We start from the raw sequence: 25,421 nt of genomic DNA, 5'->3' as shown, positions 1-25,421 counted from the left end.
CCGCGGTAACTCTTTCGAACAATCCTGATGTTCTATGTGCTAACACCAACTTTCAGTGGAAGTTTTTGATACATAAATAAAATTAACTAACTTTTTTTCTTAATGGATAAGCGACGGCATCAAGCTGAGTTTGGGGCAACAGCCTATCTAAGCTTGACAACCTATATCCGTATAACATTGGTTGTCTATAATCTATTTAATGCAACACGAGGTAAATAAAAATAATGATTAAAAAATAATTTTATTAATCGATTCGTTTTTACAACTGACTTCAACAATAACTTTACATAAAAACTTCATTCCTGTCATTTCCATTTTTCTACATATCCATACAAAAAACATTAACTTATTATTTACTTAAAACTATTATTTAAAACTATTTTTTTTTATTATTTATGTTTTTCCTTTTATAAAAGAACTCTTTGATTCTTGACCAAAGAGTCTTCGTTTCATTTTGAATTTCGAATTCATTCGAAGGTGCGTTAATGTTAGGGTCATTTAGTCAATTCACGGGGAGGGTTTCATGGAGCCAGGTCCTCTTGCCTTCGTTGAATTCAGCGGCTGTGTGGTCTGTGCCTTCTAGGATCCATTTGGTGGTCAGCAAGCCTTCTACTCCAACAGGACCTGGGAATAGATTTACATAAGAAGTTAGTTTAGTAAAATGGATGGCATTGTAGCCCATTTCATCTCTGAAAAATGTAAACGATTTAATAATTGTAACTGGTGAGACTAACGGTATGCAAAATAGAAAAATATAGATACTTGAAAACAATAACAAAAATATTTACTACAGATAATTGTAAGTCGAAGAATTAGATGGATGACACCAAAACCAGATCAGCATAATTATTTCATATTATATTATTTAAAAACGTCAACTCATTATGTAATTTCTCATCCATGTACTTAACATAAACCGTAGTTATTAGCTAAAGTATTCATTAAAGGCATTATTATAGAACCATTCAATTTTCTCTTTTAAAGTTATTGTTTGTCTATTAAAATAGGTTTTTTACACCTTCTTAATTTCATCCTCCAATAAACCCATAAAAATACAGTCAACAAAAACCGTAAACAAGCACCAACAACACTACAGACTGAACAAAACTTTATATCTCACCTCTAGCGTGTATCCTCGCGGTGGAGATACCAACTTCAGCGCCGAGCCCGAAGCGGAAGCCGTCGGCGAAACGCGACGATACGTTGTGGAACACGCACGCGCTGTCCACTGATCTTACGAAGTGTTACCACAGACTATACAACACTTTATATCTCACCTCTAGCGTGTATCCTCGCGGTGGAGATACCAACTTCAGCGCCGAGCCCGAAGCGGAAGCCGTCGGCGAAACGCGACGATACGTTGTGGAACACGCACGCGCTGTCCACTGATCTTACGAAGTGTTTCGCTGCGGCATCTGGAAGTAGGAATTGTTAAAGTTATTGTATGGTAAGTATGGAAATATTCGGCCAACTAATTGGCTACTGCAAGAACCTGACACTAGTGCCAATTTCAGCGCTATTCATTTACGTCATCAGTCTGTAAAACGACAACTGTTTCAAACTATGAAGCGGGAAGTTTCTTGAAACCCTTTTTTTTCGACCTTTCTGTGGGAATCGATTCTGGAAGCCCAAATGAAATCGGCTTCGGCTTTTAAAGGTTATAATTCACCATAAGTAACTCTTTATCATGCTTTTATCTTGTTGGTGGAAATGGACCTACCTAGTCGTAACTTGCTACTAGTGCAATGTTGGTATCTATGTATAACATTTTATTTTAACACTTTGTACTTCATTGTAGTACTTGTAAGTTTCATATTCCAGCACAAATTATTTAGCATCACAAACTTTATTATTCCAACTATCGCATACACAAATTTTATTAACACATTGCTTAACCGCTTTACGAGTACCCCAAAGAAATTGGCTTTATTTGGAGCAAAACAATAAGCTGCTTCATATTTATGCCAAGCACTTGTATACAGCTTACTAAACGACATTCATCTCTTTTGTTTGCCATAAGAAAAATCTAATTACCCTATCTACAAGTTCAAGTGCAAATACTTCTGACACAGAATAAAGATGTACAGTTGTAAAGGTACTAACGTTCGTAAAAATGTCACTCACACACGCATGTGTATCGACGAGCTTTTGACGGCGCTACCAGTGCTGTCAGTACGGATTGTCGTGCATCGAACACATGCGTGTGTCAGTGACATTGAAACGAACGTTAGTACGTAGCTTCACAAGTGTTTACAAGACAATATATTTAACTGTGCTTCTGATGTCAGACAGACAGACGATCGTAAAACAAGAGTTATTACTACAGATAAAGTTATCTCTAGCAATATAGTTGTTTCTGATAATGGCTTCCAAAAACACAATAGGAGATCACGCGTCAACATCATGGTGGTTTCAATGTTTGCCTTGAAGTAATTATTATCATAACACTCTAGTTGCTACTTCCCTATTTGTTGTTTAATACTCTAACTGAAACTAACATTACAGGGGTTATTGCTATGAGCCTATCATTCGAACTTATGTCGGATACATTATGTATTTTGTCACAAAAGTACTCGGCCAAATTTTTCCAGTGGCTATTTCTGTTCATTACTTATTATTGCCAAAAGGAAAATCTAATATTAGCGTTCTATAAATAAACTGTACCGATTTTTCCTATGTCTATAAAAATATGTACAAATGAACTCACCATTCTCAGTCACAATGACATCAGTATGTGAGCTTCCGAACTTGTGAATGTGGTCGACAGCTTCATCCATATCTTTAACAACTTCAATACAGCATTCAAGCGCTCCATATTCAAACTTCATACTCCTGGCAGGAGGTGGGCCAAACGTCAACTGACTAGCCAGCTTAGGACCAGCATGTATCTTAACTCCTTCCTTCTTCAACATATTACAGATATCGTTAAACAGTTCACCAGTAAGATGATCTTCGTGAATCAGTAAAGTTTCCATAGCGTTGCAAGCAGCCGGGTAGTCACACTTCGCATCACGAACTATCTTCAATGCCTTAGCTGGGTCAGCATCTTTGTCTAAGTAAACATGGCAAATGCCTTCAGCGTGACCAAGAACAGGAATGTGTTGGGACTGCTTCTGAATATTTCTTACTAAGTCTGAGGAGCCTCTTGGAATAATCAAGTCGATATGCTTCTCCATAGAGAGAAGATCGCTGATTTCTTCCCTTGTTGAAACCAGAGAAATAGCGTCGTCAGCACCAACTCCTTTCAGAGATTCTTTGACTAACGCCATGAGAGCTTTGTTTGAGTGAGCAGCTTCCTTGCCTCCCTTCAACAGAAGACCGTTAGCAGACGCCATAGCAAGAGCAGCTACTTGAGGCAACGAATCAGGTCTGGACTCAAATATAACTAAAAGAACACCAATAGGTACTGATACTTGCTGTAAAACTAGATTCTCAGCTAACCTAGTCTTTCTTAACACCTTTCCGACATTCTCGTAACTCGAGTCAGCAATCTGCTTGAGGCCAATGGATAAGGTTTTCAATTTGCTAGGACTTAGGGATAACCTGCTCAACAAAGGCTTGGCAAGCCCACTCTTGGTTGCTTCTTCTAAATCCTTTGAGTTGGCTTCTAATATCTCATCTTGTTTGGCAACTAATAAATCTGCTAAGGAATGAATTGCTGATGCTCTTTCTGATGGTGTTAATCTTTGTAGAACTCTGCTGCCAGTTCTTGCTGTAAAATAAAGACATTGTAAATATTTTGAGTCAATTGCTTGTTAATCTTTTTCATTATTTGTGGTTTACTTACCATTTTCAGCCAAAACATCCACAGAAGTAGATGTAGCGGGAGTAGTGACACAGTCGGTGAAGAATGTGCCGACTTTCCTTCCACTGATGATAGTCTTGATAGCCTTCTCTTGCATACCGTTACAGATGACCACGCTAACTCCTCGGGCCATGGCCCAGGTTGCAGCATTCACCTTAGAATCCATACCGCCAGTACCTACCTGAAATAAATTAACATCATTGAACTATGGAAAGTAATATTGCGTTCGTTGTAAAACTTTATGCATATATAAAATATTTTGTTTAAGTACTTCATTTAAAAGTTGTGAGTTATATTTGGTAAATATTTATAAGTATTCCACCCCCGGTTTATTTATTTACTGAACTTTGTAATAAAATCAGAGTTATTTTCAGAAGATTCTTATTTGTTTATTATTTTGCGTAGGTTTAATTTACACATCTATAAAACATCTATAGCATTATGTAGATGTACTTACGAATATAATAAGCCTTCTCAAAAAACAACAATGTTACAAAAACAATTGGAACACAAAGCTAGATTCTATTTTAGTTTCTTTTTTGAACCCTAGACATAAGCTCTTTAGCTTTGTGGGTTTAATTTTATTATTCTATTTCTTTAAGCTTGGTATAGACGTTATTTCGTAATGTTGGCAGAAGCTTTCATAGAAGTGTGAATATTCAATGTACTCAAGCCTACTTATATTGAATACTAGCTATTATTTCTCTTAGTTTTACTCTAAAAAAATATTAAATAAACACATTGTACAAAGTGATTCTTTTAAAGTCAGTGTTTTCAGCTTTGCGTTGATTGAATCGTCACCTTGTCACTTTTTACTTTATACACATAGATTTTCTAACATGGGCCCAGTTTTATTCTATTTATTTTATTAATCTTACCTTAGATTTCTGGCCAAACTGCACTTGATCTCTTTCCTTGGATGTGTAGGTATGCATCATCCTCGCGCCATCTTCCCAAGGAGGCTTGTTGTAGATGCCATCGACATCTGACATCATGATCAGCAAGTCTGATTGGATCTCAGCGGCTAACAGTGCTGACAGGCTGTCGTTATCTTTAATACCTATACCCTGGATATTAAGACATTTACGATGTAGTAAAATTTTGCAAATGCAGCAAGGTCATAAAATAGGTATGATTTATGGAACAGATATGTTGATTGCAACGAGGTAATCATCCTTTGATGAACTTTCACACCAAGGAAATACAGCCTATAAGCAATTTTCTAAGAAATGGCTATCATTTTCTTCCAAATGAAAATAACAACCTATTCCTACCTATACGATACTAATCCTTAACTATATATCATATGTCATCATATGTGAAATTCAACTCTATCTCCTTGTCCTAAGATCCAAAATCGCTTACCTTTTTCCCAGTTCCTGGTACCACCGTGTCATCATGGATATACATGGGTGGGCTGACAGCGTCGTTAGTGTTGACAATGGGCACTATATTCAGCGATATCAATTCCGATAATGTGCAGAATAAGTTCTTTCTCGTCTCCTCGTTATAGAAATCCGGTTTCGTCACGAGAACCTGTGAAAAACATCAGTAAATAAATATTCGTTGTTACTCAATAGACATTTTTTTCTCTCACAATATTACCTCGTAGATAACAAGGAGGAAACATGCCAGAATTTTCGACTGCCAATTTATGTTCGGAGGTCTCATAAATTGAAAGAAATTCATGATTATTATATTAGGTTTGAATCTATATAAGGAGAATAACTGAAGAAAATATATTGGGGAACCTAAAAAGAATAGGATTTTCTTTGTCATTTCAAGAATGTGAGTCGTTACAGCTTTTCTCTGAAGAGAAAACCGCTCAGGGCAATACCAGTAAAGGACGTATTGAATCCTTTTAAATCCACGTTCAGTTTCACACCAAACGGGATAGTGTTTCGTCTTTGGATAATGCAATGTGCGAATTCCAATCAAACTACGTGAATTGCAAGGTTTATACAAAACCAGACGGTTTTTGACCTTGTGATTACCTTGCAAGATCACCTATAACCGACAGATTGAAGCTCTTAAACAAGGTTCCAAACAAGAAACGTCTGCTTACGGGTAGTATTTTCACTATGCCCCTCATATAAAGGTCGTACACAGTGCACTTAAACTTATCTTCTTCCACCACATAAATAAATTAATGTTATTATTGTTCAAAATCGGTTTCTCGCTTCGTCAAGAGTTAACTTAATGCTAGAGAGGTGTAGTTTGGTAGAAACGCATTGATTCATTAATTGTATTTTGTTTTTAATTTTAATTCTCTTTAAAAAATTTCAGTAAATTGCTTGACCCCGATCTTGATTTAAACCTTAGTAAGCAATGACCCTTTCACTAGACCAATGAAGCATTAAAATCTTCCTATAGACCCTTTCGGACTCTAAAATTTCTGAAATCATTGAACAAAAGTTAATTATGGCGGTGGCCTAGTCCTTATCGTTTTACGACCGTAATATTTCAAAAGTGACGTGTGGGATTGGATTTAGATCCAGTTCAGATACGGACTTGTAAGCAATTCTATTGGCAAACCGGGTGTTCTGATCTATACATAGGTCCTGATGTTGCGGTTTTTAATGGGATTTTGTACCGGTTTTAAGGAGATGATAATTAGTGCGTGTTGAAAGTTGTTCACATATGTAGATTACAACTTAGAAAGCAACGTAATGGCAAGAGTACATTGATGGAATATATACTTATGAAGCTGAAGTGTTTGGTTGACCACGCAATCTCGGGAACTACTAGTCTGATTTGGAAAAAAAAACATTCCGTATGAGTACTCCTCAATTCTGATTTTCATACATAGACACATATTCGTAGGTTCAACTTTGAATTAACGTACTTGTATAACTCTCTCACCACTAGTACAACTTACATTACACTCGCACACATACACACAAACCATATTATAATTCCCATCCTCTGTGCTCATAGCAACAATTATAACCGCAACTATGTAAGGCTTTGTCTAACTTCTCTCAGACCTAGTTAGTTTTCTAATTCGGGACATTTATGCCAGTTCGAGTTTGCAAACGTCCGTATAATTTTAGTTTGACGTAGGTTTTGAAATGTATGTCAAAACTTCTAGTGTTTCTGTTGCCCTGGTACTTGTGAATAAAATGGGACGCTTAATTAAGAGATTTTAAAAGGGAAGTGAGTTCTACATATTTCGATAAACTTTAAAGTGATTACACTGAATAGTGTCTTAATAGTAAAAATGATTTATAATGAATATAAAACCCCGAGTCCCACAGGTACTCACTGCTTTATTTGGGCTATCGGACTAATAGACTGGACTCAATGGCAGAGCATTATGGATGTCCACTGCCTCCTCTAGAGACAATATAAGAAGAAGAAAGATTCAAAACATAGCCACCAAATGGTAAAACACCCCAAAGCGACTGCCATAAATTAATCCCGAAGATCCTTTAAGGAAAGTAAGCATTTAAAACTCCATGGAGGGAATTAATTACCAAAAAAATCATAACTGTCAAAAAATTTAAATTAAATGCCTTTTACTTACAAAAAAAAATATGTATTCGTAACACCAGTTGTATGGTAATGAATGGTGCACATTTGCGTATCAGAATTAATTAATAAATTATTTTTATTCGTCCCTTGCTACGCAGACGGGACGCTCGTGTTTCATACAATATGCATTTTTTTTATAAAAACCTCAAATGTTTTGCATAATTTTGCATTATGCTGGCTTTACATTGTCTAGTTCTTTGACATGACCGTTAAAATGAGACATGTTGGGAAAATTTCTATCTTTTTAGCTTATTAATTTTATCTACATAAGACGGAGCTTATAAAACAGTAATGTATAAAAATAATTAGCTCATAATATGTACATTTATTGGGCCTTGAGAAAATTTTGCAAGCCTGTTAAGACTACAATAAATAAATATTTAATTTTGTACTTGATCTATATTTGACAGCAAGATATTTATAATCTAAAATTCCTACGTTCCCGACAGATAGACGATATTTTTAAAATGTAATTTATTAAATAGTTTAAATAATAAGATTAATTAAAAGCATAAAAGCCACTATTTTCTATGCAATAAAATAATTATTTCAATTTCAAGATGATTGATAGTTTCACGAGGTAAAATTAATAAATTCTTTAATTACAGACATTATTTTGAAACTAAATATTTGTAATGGATCATAATTAATAATTTTGGACTAAGGGCTCGATTATTTTTAATTACATGAACAATATTTGTTAATTCTTGTTTATTATTATTCCATTAAAAAAAATGCATTTTACATCTATTTATATTTACTTTAAAAGTTAATTAACATGGTCTGTCTAGACGCCATTTTAATAACACAATAATATAAAGTTACATTGTTGTTTGTTACATGCAAGCTGAATATTAGAAGTTGATAACTTTGATAAAGTTCGTACGATTGATTTTGTTTTTAAACAAACCTTGACTACAAAGAACTTATTATTTCAACAAAGGATTTTAATAATGCTTTTTTTTTGACATCAAATAGAATGTGTAAGTTTTGAATTTCGAATACACAATCGAAACTTTTTGGTAACACAGTTGACAAGTTCTTTTTTTGAAAACGTAATTTGTGTGCGTCTGTTTGAGAACGAATTGTGTGAAACAATAGAAAAATAAATAACGTTTTTTTTTCATATATTGTACCTTCGAAATAACAAATAGCTCATGTGAGTATGCTTGTCTTACTATAAATCTCAGCTTAAATAATTCCGCCTTATGATCTTCAGAAATTCACTTATAAGTCCACGATGCTTTATCTGCCAGCAAACCGAAGCGCAAGAGCACTACTAACCTTTTCTCGAAGGGTTACTTCTATTTTTGATATATTTTACACATTATAGTAATACTAACATAACATACAATGCAAAATATAAATCAGGCATTCAACCGTAAAGCATCATTCGTGGTACCCATACGTACAATTTCGCGTGGGACCATCTGTCCTTTGTTTGAAATATGAAGCGTGGGCATCAAATGTTCAAATATAGTACCAATCCTTTCGCTCAAAGGCACATGAGTGTAACTTAGGTACAAAGTAGGGAATGACCTTTACAGCAATGTAACTGTAGTGTAGCATTGTGATTTCATCGTAAATATGAAGCAGATGATAACCTTTGAAAGGGCAAGGGTAACTAAAATTGAAACGTTCCGTCCATATTGCGGAACGTGCTGCTTGAAATATAGTTTAGTATAAATGCTTGACTCTAATGAAGGAGTACACGATTAATAAACACTGCATCTTGAATAGCAATCTCGGTGTGGTCAAAATGCAGAAGCATGTTGGGTCCAAAAAGTTATCGCGGCCCTGGTACACAAAGGGCTCCAAAAAGAACAAAGGTAGATTTAAGCCAGCAAAAGTCTGATACTCCTTCTCACCGCTCTCACAACAGGAGGGGTCATCTGACAACCCGAAACTTCATTGACAGACTAATTTTAGGTAGGTATCAATCGAGCTATGGGCCACAGTCATGAACACACTTATGCACAGAATTTAGCTGCGGACCGTTACTGACTTTTGCATCAGCTGTTTTACATACGTTCCTAGTATCTTTCTATTGTACTTACCTGAGCAATCTTGACGTTGTACTGTGAGAACATGGCGTCATACATGGACATCAGCTCCGACTGGCCCACGGCAGCGGCAGCTCTGGGGTCCAGGATACTGCCGGCATCCTGAAGGAAGGAAGGAAAATTAGAGTAAAAACCTTGGAAATGCATTTCTTATTTTCTATATAATATCGCAAAACACATATTATATCTATACCTATATATGTACCTATTGAAAAGCCACGTCTTTGACCTTTACATAGGTAAGTTGTGAGTATTTTATGATTAAAAGAGATGGTCTTATGCTCTGCATTTGAATTAGGTTATTAGTGTAGATCCAACGGATTTTACCTATGTCTGTCTTGTTATATAGTTTAGTCTATTTACCTCATATTTTACAATGTATAGTGTCAAATAGGCCTTAGTACAGGGTGCCTAAGGCATCTGTATGTATTTACAGTACGCTATTATGAAGGTACCTAGTCTATGTAACATAATAAAGCATAATTACAACACAACATGAAATGTTTGTGTAACATGGACTAAATTTCCCTATTTGTAATATTACAATATAATTCCCTTTATTATTCGTAATGAAATTGTGTCCCCATAATGTTGATATTATAAGGCTATGAATACATTATTTGAAAATAGAGTGAATTATTCCAAAATTGAAATATGTCCCAATATTACATCGATTCTTATAGCTATTTAATAAGAAGTATTAGTATAGATAGATAATTCAGCCGATCGATCGATTGTGTGAATTAGAGCACTCTGTATATTTAATGGATTGCACTGAAAACTAGAAAAACTAAAGCCACTTAAAAATCCATATGGCAATCGTTTTAATTCATTTGATGGAGCAGGTGTTAACCTGATTCCATTGTGTTCCTATGCGTACAAATTGAATCATGTGTTCTGCGCCATATATTTTTTAGGAATTTTAATTGAATTTTCCAATAATTTTAAATTGCAATCATGAACTTATCTCGTAAAACACCGGTAATAATAAGTTGAAAAAGATGCATACAAGGACATTAACTATTACTAATCTAGCGAATTAATGATTATTTTACTTAAGTGCCTACAATTAATACATACATTCAATCTGAAATACAAGCTTCCTCGTTAAAAAATATGTTTACACTGGTTACCGATAAAGATTTTAGCCCGCCAGATAATTCTATCCGAGACGTGTTAAAGCAAAATTTATAATTGATCTGTCAGATAAGTTCCTGATAGGCTATCAGACTCTTTATCAGTAACCGGTGAAACTGCGCACAGTTGCAATATCTTTAAATGTAAGTAAGTATGTAGTTGATATAGAGTTCACTGACCTCTCTGGTATGATCACTGGGGGATAACGTTTCTCTCATAGAGAGGGACATAAGGAGTTCCTGTGTTAGCTTCTGTCTTCCAAACGCCACGGCTCCGCTCGTCACCATGATGCATTCTCGACCTTCGTGGTGGCATTCTGCTACCTGCGAGCAAAAATACACCTTATTTTCAAACACGCAAGGTTGAATTTATGATTCGTGGGACATAGAGGACTTCGTCAAGTAATATTCATAAAAAGATTGTGTGAAAATATTAAATACAAAAAAAAATATTACGGTTCCAAATTCAAAATTCAATAAGTGGCTTTGAAAGAGACCCAACAAAAAGTTATTTGAAATAGAAGAATAGCCAATATGGCCGCCAAAACTCTAAAGAGGTTTCAAGAGATTTAATTACAAAAGCACTAACTGTTTATGAAGTCAGTGCTTATGGTCTTTTGGCATTATTCTAAAAGTCCGCAAAACATTATTAGTAAGTCTTTGATTTATGAGAATAGTTCTGGCCGAAAATTAGCATTACAATGAGCAAAAACTTTAAAATTGGAACGTGAACAAACATGACGAAAAAATTCAAAGAATTTTATTGAAATACTGCCATAAAATGGCGGAAATTCTGAAAATTAATTTGCCTGCAAAATAGGTATTTGGTTTTATTTAAATCAGTGAACGTTACCGAACTTGGTAGCTCGAAGCAAAACATGCTTTATGCAATCATGTATGTGGTTTTTATTCTGATTACCGCTCTTATTTTGTGGTAATAATTAAAACCATTTACATTGAAGAGCGTTAAATAATATACGAATCGGAAGAAAAATATGCTTTTGTCAAGTAATTCTCAATCATTGATCATTTATGCCAATAACTAGCTAAAAACCCTCTCGTAGCCCAGATTAAAAGTAGCCTACCTCTTTTTCATGTCCCTTCTTCAATTATCTAACGGCTATTTCCAATATTCTATCTATCCGCAAAATTGCTTACTAGAGATAGAAATTTGACATAACTTGTATAGGGCTAATGGCAAACTTCTGTCTCTGATAAGCAAATCAACAGATAGGAATATTAGGAACGGCCGAAATCGGTTCAGTAGACTCAATTACTATAGCATTTATAATATTGAATTATGAATTACCTGTTCAACAATAGACGCAAGTCTTCCCAAAGCTAGTCCGTTGCCATCTTCTCTAGTGATGACAGCACTGCCGAGCTTGACCACCAGTCGCCTCGCATACTTCAGCTGAGATCTGTCTGTGAACGTCCTTTGTTTTCGTTCAGCACTTGCCAATGTTCTCTTGTCGACGTTCAAACCCTGGGAAGAAAGGTAATTGCAGGTAATTGTGAGAATACAACAAAACACAATCATTTCTGCTAAACCTGAACACTCCCATTAGTTTTTCAAAAAACTACGTAAATATTACCTAGCTGTTGCTATTCGCGCTATACCTTTTCCTCTACCGGGGCTCAAAGGTACGAGAGTGTCACTCATAATTTTATTTGCTTTTGTTTATCATATAACAATTAATGCTTTTGTTTATCAGTTTTGTGTTTTGAGGACATATCGATGTAATGGAAAGTGCATGGGCCATCACTAAGTATTGGTTGCTTCCGTCCCCCTGTGTGAAAAGGCACACTTTATCGCACGGTTTTGTGATCATGACGGCTCCAGTAGTTCAAATGCTCTCAGCTAAAATATTCCACCAACCCCCTTTAGGTCTGATACATTAGATACGCCAAACAAAATTCAATTTCGTGAAGTATATTCTCGAATATTATAACTTCTTTGAAACACCTTTCACAAAATTATGATCCCTTATAATTTCTTCACCAAAGTTCCAAAAAGATAAAGAAAACAGCATCTCTACTGAGAATACTTGGTACTTATTTATCCAATATTTGTACTGGTTCAAGTCGGTTCAAACTTGTTACAAGTTTCACGTTAATATTGCTAGGAACATGAGAAAATGCTTAAAATATCGGAAAGCTAGTATTTTCTCACTAATGAAACTTATGCTGTAAAATAAATGTTTGCTCAATCGCTAATTTTGGTTTATAGAAGACTTATTATTTCATATCTGGCGGCCCTGGGATTTTAGGCAGTAGGTAGATGAACAGAAAAAAAGTTATTGATACAAACATTGTCCTTAAAATATAAAAACTGCACCTTCACCCTCTGAAAGCTTAAATAAAGTAATATTTAATCAGAGTCCTGATTTCCATGAAATAAACTAATGAATCCCAAAAGAAACTAAACCAGTTAGTATTTCAGAGAGAATATTGAGTTATGTACTAAAAATACATAATCAACTTCTATTTCAAGGGGAAAATGACATTATATTATTATGTACTGGAAACATTATATCACTGATCTCATTTTCACGTCAAAAAGGCAACAAGACAGTTTTTTCTAACAAACTCACCGACGATATAAAATTGTTTTACGACTTCCAAAGCTTAGTTTCCCTGGGACAAATTTACAAATTCTAAGAACTATATAAAGAATTTAAGTGTGTTTTTTTTAGTATAATTTTTCTAAAAACTTTAGATATCATAATATTTACGATTGCAGTGGGTATTTATTGCTCCCAAAGCAGACATAACGTTCAAGAACCTAAACTTTTTTAGTGTACTTTTTTGCAGTCATAAAATTATGTGGTTGCACAGCAGTTCACATTTTTTTATTGCCTTAAAAAAAATAAAAATGTTCAGCAAATCTTTAACTTTTGATTTCGTAGTATCAAATCGAAAAATTTTTTTTCAAGTAAGTCTTAGACCAAGGAAAAAAGCAAGTTGTAGATGCTCAAGAGTGACTTAATCGGTAGACATATTTACTAATCCAGCATTCCATACCAGTATGTGGCATTGTTTATCCTCGTTTAGCAAACAATAACAAATGATGTACGAACCCTTATGAACATTTCTAAAATGTCCGCGAAACTGCAACCTTTGTGCGCAAACATTCTGTGGACTCCTGCACACATTTTTTTGTATTATAGCCGTATTAAACACCCTATTACTCCAAAAACCCCTAAACATGCATAACATAAGTCATTAATATAAACAATTAAAAACGTTTTATGTTAAATTATTTCTCCGAAAATGATTTCCGTACTTATAAAACCCTTTTAGGGATATAATTAAAACTCCAATGAAAATGACCACTGAGTAAGCAGGAACAACCAATGAGGGAGGGATTTTATGTCGAGAATCAGCGAAAATAGCTTTTCTATGAAAGTGCATACACATTTTAGGATGGAAAGTTGGTAATTTTAATTGGAAGGAACATGGTTATAATGAACGCTGAAAAAATAGCTTAGGTATTAGTGAGAAATTATGAATTATTTTTGAGAACAAAGTAGATTCTTTGGAATCAATGGACTAAACACGAATTAGTTTGGACTTTGTTACAAAAAGGTTTTAACGATTTTATATTACACAAAAGATATCAGAATCGAAAAATTACTTTTTCTAAAAATAGCAGGAAAAATGTATTTCATTTAAATTCAAAATCTTTAACGATGTATTTAAATAGCAATTAACTTTTCTTCCGTATTTCTTTGAAAAGTATTATTTATAGCTTTAGGACCCTTTGTAATATAAAGTTGTTTACAAACTTTTGGAGCACCGTTAAAAAGTTTCTAAACGAAAAACAAAAGAGATTATGTACCTGTTGAAAGGGATCTTTTACGACGTAAATATTGTTAAAAAACTTAATTAAGTATACTTATGTATATTGATAGAAAAATAGAAACCATGATTTTTACCCTTTGCAACTACAAATAATTTTATTAAAAAAATGCGTTATGTCGATGTTTTCAAACGATAAGTAAAGCCCAATAAGTACTTACACGAAATTTTGCCCATGTCAGCTGTACCGCAGATTACAGAATGGGTTTACTAACGATATTCATATTTGAATACAATTTGAAAGGTCAGGTTTGCAGATTGTTCCACTATCCCACAAGTTTACCAACAAACAAGTTGTAAAATGTTTTGTTTTTATTCAAATAGAATATTTTTATCTGACTCAACATTTCTTCGTTATTTCGAAAATAGGATTTGCATTTAATAAGCATCATATACCTAATACATTAATTTGTATTTCTGCAAAAAAAGTCAACCACTGGTTCAAAAAACCTCGTTTTTTTGTCGGTCGGGATGTGTCGCGAGTAAAAAAACCATAGTGAACATCCACTGGTGTGAAAACGCTGATAGACTGACAATGCCATGTATGTACTTTTACATGGCCCAATATTGTCTATGATACTAACATTTAACAACATTAAGATTTAAATATAACTTTTCTACCACATGACAAATGGAATTTCTTAATCATCCTTCAACCTATACCTACTTTACATAATACCTAGTTACTGTTCAAGGAAAACAAAGACATTTAGAAGCAATTTTCCACCGCCCATTATTTCCATCACTTCATGTTCAATACTCCTTGGACCAGTATTTAAATACCTAGTAGGTACCTACTTACTGTCATCTGCACTAGAACGAGTACCTACCTATTTGTAATTGATACAACATGGACCTTGTATCGCGACCACAGAGTATACACATGTATACCTCGTATGCCAGTATTAATTTATCAGATAGTTGCAATAAAAGCACGTTTATGAAATTCTTCTATCTGAAAGACGCGTTGATATTATGGTCTTCAGAATTCTGATTAAATCCAACATCTAGGTGCATAAAAAAGTACCTATCACTTATAATACCACAAGAGCTTCAAAATTATCGGGTATTTTCCGATAGGTTCGTTGCAAACAAATGAAGGAGTCAAGTTTTTCAGGTTAAAAAATAACGAGCGCGAAGCGCGAGTGATTTTTCCTGAAAAACTTGACGACTTTATTTGTTTGCAGGGAACCTTGAGGGAAATGCCAGATAATTATGAAGCTCGTGTGGTATTCGGGAGATTATTTTTCCGTCCCAAATGTCGGCCACAACCTGTCAGTTTGACGTAGCAACGACCAGAGAAAATATTCAAAAAATTTTCAGTATAATACCATGTAGGTTGTACCACGTGACGTCGAATGGTGCAATTCTATTGGTCGATATTTGGGTCGGAAAAATAATCCAAGGAAATTAAGGATAAGATAAGTTGTTTGTAACTCAACTTAGGAACTAATGGTTTGATTTGAAAAATCTTTCAGTGTTAAATATCCATTTATTGAGGAAAACTTTAAGAAATTATTTTTACGGATACACTAAGTAGTTCCCACGCGATTTGGTTAAAAATGATGGCGCAAGCTTGTTACTTTCATATTTGGCAAACGATTATTTACAAGTCCATAAAATCTAGAACTGCAATAACATCACTAACTAAGCATAGTTACGACAACTTCCCCCAATAGGCCAGCTAACAATATTTGACAATTGATTTAGCTGTTATGCAGGCTATGCAGCTAAACTCAAGCTGCAAATGCCGTTTATCCATAACTTTTGACTTGTTAATCGTGCAAATCCTACAAACTGAAACGACGAGTTGAATGCAAGTAAATCTCAGACATTCAGACAAGTTTCAACTTAGTTTTGGACACTTGGAACTAAACTTGCGTCCAAATAGTTTAATTACATTACATTTTAACATGATTGATTACCTACCTATTCCTAAGCAAGCCACGCTCTTTTTTTATTTTTTTATTTTAACAAAAATGCAAATCCCTAACCAAGCCACGCCCTTTTTTTATAAAAAAAAAACATTTCACGTAAGCGAAATAACAGCAATAATTCAATTAGTTCTTAATAATGTAACCCACTCTAATACACAAGTGGCCACAAAAAGGAGTCCACGATTTTTGCTTATTTTTTTATTAATGCATTAAACTTAATAACTATAATCAGCCAGACACTACGTCATACTTCTATTTATATAAACAAATTGTCTTCATTGGCAACAAATAGGCAATTACAAACATATGATTTTCCTTGAATGTACCTTGATAGGCAATTGAAACAATTGTGATGCACACGCTACATTGTCCGCTACTATTTATCAATAATAAGTATTATTTGTTCTAGTTTCGGTTTTAATGAAAAAGCTGGGCAATAAACTTGCCAGCAAATAAGCAGATCGTCAATTCCTATAGAGCACACTGCAAACTTTTAGTCGGCCGATAGTTTGTTTGGGCTCTCAAATCAGAAGATGAATAGGTATGACAGATATTTAAAAAAAGTTGACTTCGATCGGGTCAACTATGGCCGACTGTTTAGTCTGCAGAGGACTAAGTTCTGAAGTTCTTATTTAATTACAAAACATTTAACACGTGATTGGTTCATCACTGTGTTTTATTCAGTCGGCCTGCCCACATTATTATTATTTTTTAATTAAATATCTGTAATTTTAAGTCATATTTTCATAGTCAGCTTCATTACACTACTTTCCACGGAAAAGGTAACCGAATAATATTTATTGTTTTACATGTTAATCATTTATATGGAAGTCATTTGTCTTAATTAATCTGTATTTCGAATTGTTAATGTGCTTTGTAAATTATTTATCTGTAAGTCATTTATCTCAAGTAGTTTATGGCCTCTCAAAATATCTGTGTGGCCTTACATAATTTTGTTATAATTTGGTACAATTATACTTGAACAAATAGAGATAAGAAAGATGTTTGTTAGAGAAGGCCTCCACATTATTAAGCAGAACAAATAATAGTGTATGCCTACATTCTTTATTTAATTTACAGTTTTGTAAATCTTTGTTCTGTTGCTATGTAGCGCCGAGCAGAGATTCATTACTTTTTTATACAGCGAGATACAAATATCTACATATACGATTAACGATTTGAAAAAATATTTCACTGTTAGAAAGCTACAGTAAGAGTACATACTCGAATGACCGTAGGTACTTTGGGAATTATTTTGTATGGACAGAAGTTCCCGGGATCTCCTGAAAACCGCGGGAGCGAGTTGGTACTCGATACACTTGATAATGTAGAAAGGTTAACAGACCTTTCTACAATACATAAGAACATTCAACAACTTAATGAATGACGTTATTCATCCTTCAAGGATTACAAGCTTACCTTTGTAATGTAAGCAGTTAGCATAGGACTCGTAAATAAGCAGATAAGTAAATAAAACGTGTCTTGTATAATGAAGTACTGTGTCTTGTTTAACAGTATGCAGGTCTATGTACACTCGATGACAATTAATATGGGACAACCAAAACGATTTAAAGATGTATGAAAAGAGGTAAGTCAAAATTATTGTTTTTGAACTGTTAGGTAATTACTTCAAAAACGAAGTTATTTATTAAAATTAAACCTTATTACATAAAAAAATAGAAGCTTGTGTTCGACGGTGTGACCTGAATTTCCTGCTGTTCAAGTGTAAATAAATGACGTAGGTACTTATCCAATCTCAGTATTTCAAGTACAAGTCCTTGATTCTAAAACTAAACAAAGTCTGTCATAGATAAAATAAATTAACGTTACACAAACATATTCATAAGTAGGTCTTATTTTCATCCGGGACAACTGGTGATAAGGAAAACTCAATTATGTAATATACAAATAGATAATACACCTACTTGTTTAATTTAATTTCCTTGTTTAATTAATGTCATGGAGTGGAAGCATGACACATTATTAAAAGTTATAACTACATGTACAGAGGTTTGTTAACTGTTAAAATATTATAGATAGCCTTAGTAGGTATCTCTACCTAATTATTAATCTGTTCTATCAAAATTAATCTGTGTTTACCAACATTTCTCAATGTTTCAAGAATTAATCTTGCAATAAAAAAATATGTGTGCTTACCTCCAAAACTTTAGCCCGTAAGGCCGTTGACCTATCCCAACCGATAACCGTATAAAACCTCCTACCATTCACTTTCCTTATCACACTGTTACATAGTTGCAACATTTTATCGACACACTTTATTTAATATTCAATATAAAAAACAATATTACTTTAAAAACACAATACCATCCCGCTCTGCACTTCAAAACGTAATGCTGATAAACTAGAACATCTTAATGTTTGTCAATAATATACACTTAATTGTTGATCAAACAACAGATTAAGATAATGACTTGTAACTCGGTATTTGAGTATCGATATCTTTTTGAACTTTATCGATTAAAAATGTATCGATTTTTTTTATTGGAATTATTGAAGCGTCGATGTCGTTTTGTTTGTGATTGATAAATGAGGTTGCACTGTGGTCTTGGTGGTAATTAATGTAGGTACAGTTTGCGTAATAATACCTCTATGTATGGTTTATATCATCTTTATTTACTTAGGTTTGTGTGACGAATATCCTGTCACTCGGCGTCATCGTGATCGAAATGAGGAAGATTTGGTGCATCAACTAACAAATTCCAGGTTATTCTCATACTTAGTCAGGCCAAATTTTGGGAACAAAATTACATCATATCAAAGATTTATCAAGTGCTAATCGGTGATGCATCTTTTCCAATGCACCAAATCTATTTTGATAATGAGCCCTTTAACAATATTGATAAGTTCCAAGAATGAATCCAAATATTAAAATAGATATACTAATGACTTATCACACTAATAATATTTGTGTGTATGTGCGTGTACTATTAATTACTGTAACTTAAGGAAAACAATAACAATAGCGTTAGTTTACCTGAACAATTAAGACCAATACTCCTCATAATGACCTTTTTTGTCATTGACCATTTGACTAATTTTATTGTGACGAATTCCATTTCTGTCTTTTACTTTTCCTCGTAAGTATACCAATTTCTTCGTTTCGGTGACTAAATCATTTTTCTTTTAAAAGTACATAGGTACTTTATTGGTTCTCTTGCAGTGTATTTGAAATATAACCCTTGAAATGAAATGGTCTTCAAATACTTAGGTACATTTTAAAATGTTGGCTCAGAAATTATTGCGGCCATCGTTTTCTATCTCTCCCAAATCTTTCCTTTATTAATTAACTAATTCACCGGGATTTCACGGCTAAGGAATAAGCCGTTGTCAGCTTGGCAAGCCACTGGGTTACCGCAAAGCCTCGGACCCATTAAATATTTCAAGGGCTTAAATAAAAATCATTTGTTTGAATTGCTTGAACCTTTTTAGAGGTACCTAAGATTTTTTTGAATTTAATCGTAGTAAACGGTAAGGCAGAAAATTGCAATTTTCCCTATTTATTACCCACCTATCAAATATGTGTATGTACCTAAGAATCCAAAGTAACCATGTAGGTATTGTTTGATGTAAAGGGAAACCTTCTTTGATTTATTGTAGTCAAAAATAAAACCTACCACTAACAACGTTCTAAAAAGTGTACGTTATTTTGATAAACAGTCCTGAAATCACTGTTTTCAGTAACTACATAGATTGGCAGTACCAATACTATTTCTTCATCCTTTTGTTGCATTCTATGTGAGAACATCAGATTGGCAGATGATAAAAAATAACAACATGGAACCCAAAGCAAAGAAAAAAGGATTTACATGAAAAAAAAATGCGTAGGACAGAATCAAGTCCAAAATCCAAAAAGTCTGTCAGCTTTACGTAAAACAAAAGATAAACCTCTTTTTGTTAAAAAGTTAAATCCTTCTTACCTAACCTTTTTATGACCCCCTGTCTACCCAAATTAATAACGATTAGGTACAAGATAAGCGCACGTACTCTGATCTCATTGTGAAATTGGTTCCAATGTTTACATTATATTTGTGTTGCAATTAATACTAGTATTTTTATAGACAACGTATTATCAAGTTCTGAAGATAATTTTTGTTAATATTGAGTTTAGCTAGAAATATTTGAGTAAATCCTGTTATGTTTTTATGTCGTGAAGTGCGTCTAATCAAGCCTAACACGTGACTTTAATAAGAATTTCACATGGATGTTTATGAACCTATTATACTATCATACCATATCATATCATTTATTGCATTCCATAATGTACATTTGGTGGAAAATATAAAATAATAGAGGTAGTCACAATTATGGACCCTGATGGGCACAGAAAAATAGTTAGAAGAGAGGAAGGCGTTTAATGTAATATAGTAGTATGTAGTATATTATTTATGTATTTATTTATATTATTTTTCTTCAAAAGTCAGAATGAATGCAATATAGATAAGCGTTACGGCGCTCTCACGCCATGCGTATCCGAGCGACAACAAACAATTGACGACCAAAGTTAGAAATGACAACACCTGAAATCGCGCGACCAATTTTTTGCAGTCCGTAAAGTGGAACCCGGACCTGTTCTCGCGACAAAATCCGCTAGTGTGAAAGCATCTTTAAAATTGTAGAAGAATTTGACTAAAAATCATTGAAAATTGTCTTTCCTACCTTTGTACCCGAACATTTATAGCCGATTCTCCTCTGCAATAAAACTTATAACCGGAGATAAGACGCATCACTACAAAAGTCAATGCCATATTATCAATACGGTCTAAAGGTAGGTAAACATTGTTTATTAATAAATTACGTACACATATCTTTAAGGACTTTAAACTTAATCTTAGTTTAATCCTCAGAATAAAATTAATACGAAAATGTTTGAAGTAGACGTCAGAGTCAAATCTAGATGGGCGTTTGCCGACTGAAACCTTGGAAGAAATAGCCAACAATTCGAGAAGAACTCGAAAAAAAACTGTTATTCGTTAATACCTTGTTATTGTTTTATGCGTAGTATAATATATTTTGGTCTCATTGAACGTTTACATACAAGCCACGGAGTTTAATTAGCTACAATCAGTTCAATGTAAGATGATGCAACTGCCCCATAAGTCCAAGTTCACTGACTACATAAACATCCGTTTTTCTTAAAAAAAAAACGGTTTACTTTGAAAATTGCACGTAAAATTCATAGTTGTAACATGTAATGCAACACGCTTTACCTCAAATGTATACTTAGGTAAAGGCAGCATTAACTATTCAGCATAGTCTCTAATTAGAACAAAAGAGTTTATTTACTTTGCAAAAACAACCTGCACTAACTTTTAACAAATTAAAACATTTAAATAAATTCCCCGCAAACGGACTTCTGCGGTAGACAAAATGTAATTCAGTTTGCAAAACGGTCCCCGATGCAAACTTGTATTGTTAAAGTTGATGTCAATGCAAGGTGCTCCAAGCCGCAGCAACAGTGTTTATTGCGCTTAAATATTAAATGGTAGCGGCCATGTTTGCTTTGCTGTTTGAAATTAGAACGCTTTATTTTTTTCAATTCTGCGTTGCGTTCGGTTGATTCAGAATTTAATTTATGAGAATGGAATTGGCACGTGAATAAAATAGAGCATTTATTTCTTTGAAAATTATATTTTAAGAACGTGGTTTTATTTGACGAAAAATAAATTGTATCTTTTTAATATTTTTCTTTGGGTTGACTCTTCTAGGAAAGTAAAATAAAAAAGTTTAAATAAGTGTAAGAGGTAGATACTTATTTAGGGTCTAAAAGAAAAGTGTGCAAAAAGTCTAAATATACCTAATCGGTTTTCATATAGCAACATAGGTTGGTATAAGACTTAGGGTCAGAGAGAGATAGGTCAAATGTCTTGTTGATAATACCTAAAGCACGTGTTTGATTGAGTTTGATGTACGAGAAAATGTGGAGATTTTACTAAGAAATAAAGAGCTTGCACATGGTCGTCAATATATATTTTTAATGTATTTTATATAACACTAACTTCTGAATATACCCGCATAAAAAGTACGACGTACGAAGTAAGACTTCCTCGATAAATGGGCTATCTAACACTTAATTTTTCAAACCGTTACAGTAGTTCCTGAGGTTAGCGTGTTCAAGCAAACGAACATACAGACTTTTCAGCGTTTTAATAAATACCTACCTTGAAAAATGTGTCTATAAATAAATAAACGGGAAAAACAATAATATCCAAAAAATATAGTAGACAGGTAGAAAAACTTAAGTATTTTAAAATAGGTACTCACACTCAAAGTAACTCCATGAACAGAAAAGCATCTCCTCTGAAAGCCAATAACTTTCGCGGCACTAAATCCACGCAACAGCGACTTATAACACATTCTCACTTTTACTATTAAAAATAGCAATTAAAACAATAAATACACTATTATTATTGTATTATTATTTTAAATGACTTAAATATAATTTAATAATACATATTGTTGTAACAGATAGTGCGTGTACCGGGTGATCAAGCTAGATACACAATAAATTGTTACGAGTACATGACGTTAGTGATAATGAGTTTGATTATTCAGTACAGGGTAGCTGGGATTTGTTTGTGAGTTAGATATGTTGTTTTGCGCATTATTTTTAATGCAAAATTCTAAAAAAATGAGTTGATAATGGTGGAGTGTTCGTAGAAATACGTAGTTATGTAATTACTTATGGTAATAAGATGGATAGATTACCTATTCTTCGTTGTACACCATAATTATTAACAACACTGGAAATCCCAAACAAAGAAAAGTGCAATTGGTGGTCTTATCGCTAAAAAGCAATTTCTTTCAGACCTTTGGATGGAGTTTACCTGTACAAGATATTGATGATAGGCAGTTTATAATGTACCTACACACATCTAGATTATAATATAAGTGATATGTATACGTATAAATACTAAAGATATAAATAAATAAACAACAAACTAAAAAAATATATAAACAATTACAGTACAACGACAGTAATCCTAATCAATGAGCTAATCCTGCACCATTTTTTAAAACTACGAGTGACTATGCGCGTATTCTAGACAAATGGATTAATCAGTAAACAATCTGTCATAAAACGACGTACTTAGAATGCAATTTCATCTTAAGTTTTATGTTTTCTGATGACCTGAGTGATCTTGAATGACCTTGAATGTGTATCACAACCAAACAACGTAAAGTGAAGTAGAATATTGTATAGCAAGGAGAGTATGAGAGCGTTCCGTCGAATTAGTATTGGAAGCCACTTGAGCTTAATACGAAATTCTTACACGTGATCACTAACTTAGTTGAGTTAGTTTGTCCTGTTATAGTAGGCATAGCTGAAGCCTATGAAAAAAACTGCTAGTCCGCGATTTGAACCAAAAAAGGGAGGGACAATTATCGTTTGACTCAATGATTATTATTTATGTAATTTCTTCGATCATCCTGTATATAACAATTACTAAAGCCCTTGATGAATGCACAGATAAGATCAAGTGGACTATATCTATCTCAAATAAAACAGTAAACGAAGATACCTGCCTACACAATAAATGCATATAAGTTTCTAGGCAAAAACTGAACCCTGAACCTTATAACCCTTTTGTTAGAACTAAAATAACAAGTTATCTAATAGGGAACTAAATATGATAATCATTATTTACATCAACACAACTTCCTGATAGAGACTGGAATATCAAGTTTCTACATATACAAGTCTGTATATAGGTATGTATGTATGTTTGTATATAAACGAGTGTAAATTGCACGCATCTAGTAAATAGGAGGAATTGCGTCAATTGACAGTGCATTACGAATAGTGCACGATGCATAAACGCAGTCTTATTTGTTGGTCATAGATTAAGTGTTAACGCAGATGTGCGTCGGTACTTTGGGTTTTTTGACAGAATTATGCCTAAGTCTTTTAATTCTTGCTAGGTATGATGAACACTGAATTGTTTGAAAATAAAACTTTGTAGGTACTTTGTACGTTTTACCATTTTTTCTTTACTTTACTGAAACGTTTCCATATCATATGTCAGTTTTATTTTACACGTTTATCGCCACTAATACACAACCCAACTGAGACTCTGAGACTATTACCTAGCTGCCGCACTGTCTGATTCGTTAATTAAAACTATGCAAGTTGGTATCATCATCATCATCATCTCAGCCATAGGACGTCCACTGCTGAACATAGGCTTCATACCAGAAAACTAGTCACTATCAGCTTAAATTTGACAACGTTAAACTTGAAAAACAATTCTACTCATTACTGGTTTTCGCCAGTCCCATAATTAAAGATAACTTTTGATAATAACCAAGTACTCATAAACTTATTACGTTAGAGTAAAATAAACAAGAAATATTATCTATCTGTTAGGTAGATACTCAAATATTATGACCCGTATTTCGTACATGACAATGAAGACGTACATAGATATAATTAACTGAACAAATAAATAACAAAAATAATTCATCTATTAGGTGTGATAATTGACCTCTGACTTCGAACCATAGATAAGTTAGATATTTACGTCATGCTCAATTTGGCAGTAGATAATTATTATAATTAGGTACTGAACTAAAGAATATTTGGACCATTGATGGATGCCACAGGAATGAAGTAGTCAAAAATGCAAAATACTAAAAATATAGTTTTCATATTTATGTAGGCAAAAAAAAAGTTTTTTTCTAATATCCTAACTGCAATGATTTACCTACTCTTTGCCCTTATCTCTATGCACGTGCGTGTTCAATGTCCACTTGGCTACGTAAATAATTAGCTTCGTTACATTTGAAGTGACATTAAAATTATGTCAGTATTTATTTACCTTCCATTGCAGTGGTAAGGGACTTTTATAATAATTTAAAATAGAGCAATACGAAACAGTTGCTTTAGGAAAAACGGTCATTTACTGTCGCTAAACTTGGGCTTTATTTAGCTAGATATTTGATTGATATCAAAATAATACACTTACCTAAGACTAGCAATTTTCCCATTTTGTCAGGAGCCCGAGCTTTCTTCTCTCAGCTGACTGTTTTCTACTCTGGACTCTGGAGATTAGCAAATATGTAAAAA

The 25,421-nt window shown here is 33.6% G+C and overlaps 1 protein-coding gene across 2 annotated transcripts; it reads right to left on the bottom strand.

Moving 5' to 3' along the window:
• Positions 1-227: 227 nt before the first annotated feature.
• Positions 228-22,854, bottom strand: LOC110378413 (delta-1-pyrroline-5-carboxylate synthase). Of its 2 annotated transcripts, XM_049847574.2 has the most exons (10): positions 18,494-18,830; positions 11,848-12,024; positions 10,719-10,862; positions 9,397-9,504; positions 5,171-5,341; positions 4,684-4,872; positions 3,788-3,986; positions 2,708-3,712; positions 1,278-1,415; positions 228-624 (listed from the first exon to the last, which is right to left on the bottom strand). In XM_049847574.2, exons 1-10 carry the CDS (start codon positions 18,596-18,598, stop codon positions 503-505), a joined length of 2,358 nt encoding a protein of 785 aa, XP_049703531.2. In that variant the 5' UTR covers positions 18,599-18,830; the 3' UTR covers positions 228-502. The 2 variants fall into 2 exon arrangements, with proteins under 2 accessions (XP_049703531.2, XP_063891547.1); XM_064035477.1 differs by lacking the exons at positions 228-624; positions 18,494-18,830 and adding an exon at positions 22,619-22,854 and having other exon boundaries at positions 1,121-1,415.
• Between the last annotated feature and the right edge of the window lie 2,567 nt (positions 22,855-25,421).

Source organism: Helicoverpa armigera, chromosome 7, assembly GCF_030705265.1.
Source record: "Helicoverpa armigera isolate CAAS_96S chromosome 7, ASM3070526v1, whole genome shotgun sequence".
NCBI classification, from domain to species: domain Eukaryota; kingdom Metazoa; phylum Arthropoda; class Insecta; order Lepidoptera; family Noctuidae; genus Helicoverpa; species Helicoverpa armigera.
This window is presented reverse-complemented; position numbering and strand designations above follow the sequence as displayed.

Excerpts from the sequence above, each read along its gene's own strand:
- LOC110378413 (XM_049847574.2), bottom strand. The coding sequence starts at position 18,598 with ATGTTGCAACTATGTAACAGTGTGATAAGGAAAGTGAATGGTAGGAGG. Across the intron at positions 10,863-11,847 it reads TTGCGTCTATTGTTGAACAG|GTAGCAGAATGCCACCACGA; the intron begins GTAATTCATAAT and ends TTTTGCTCGCAG. Across the intron at positions 3,987-4,683 it reads AGTTTGGCCAGAAATCTAAG|GTAGGTACTGGCGGTATGGA; the intron begins GTAAGATTAATA and ends AATTTATTTCAG.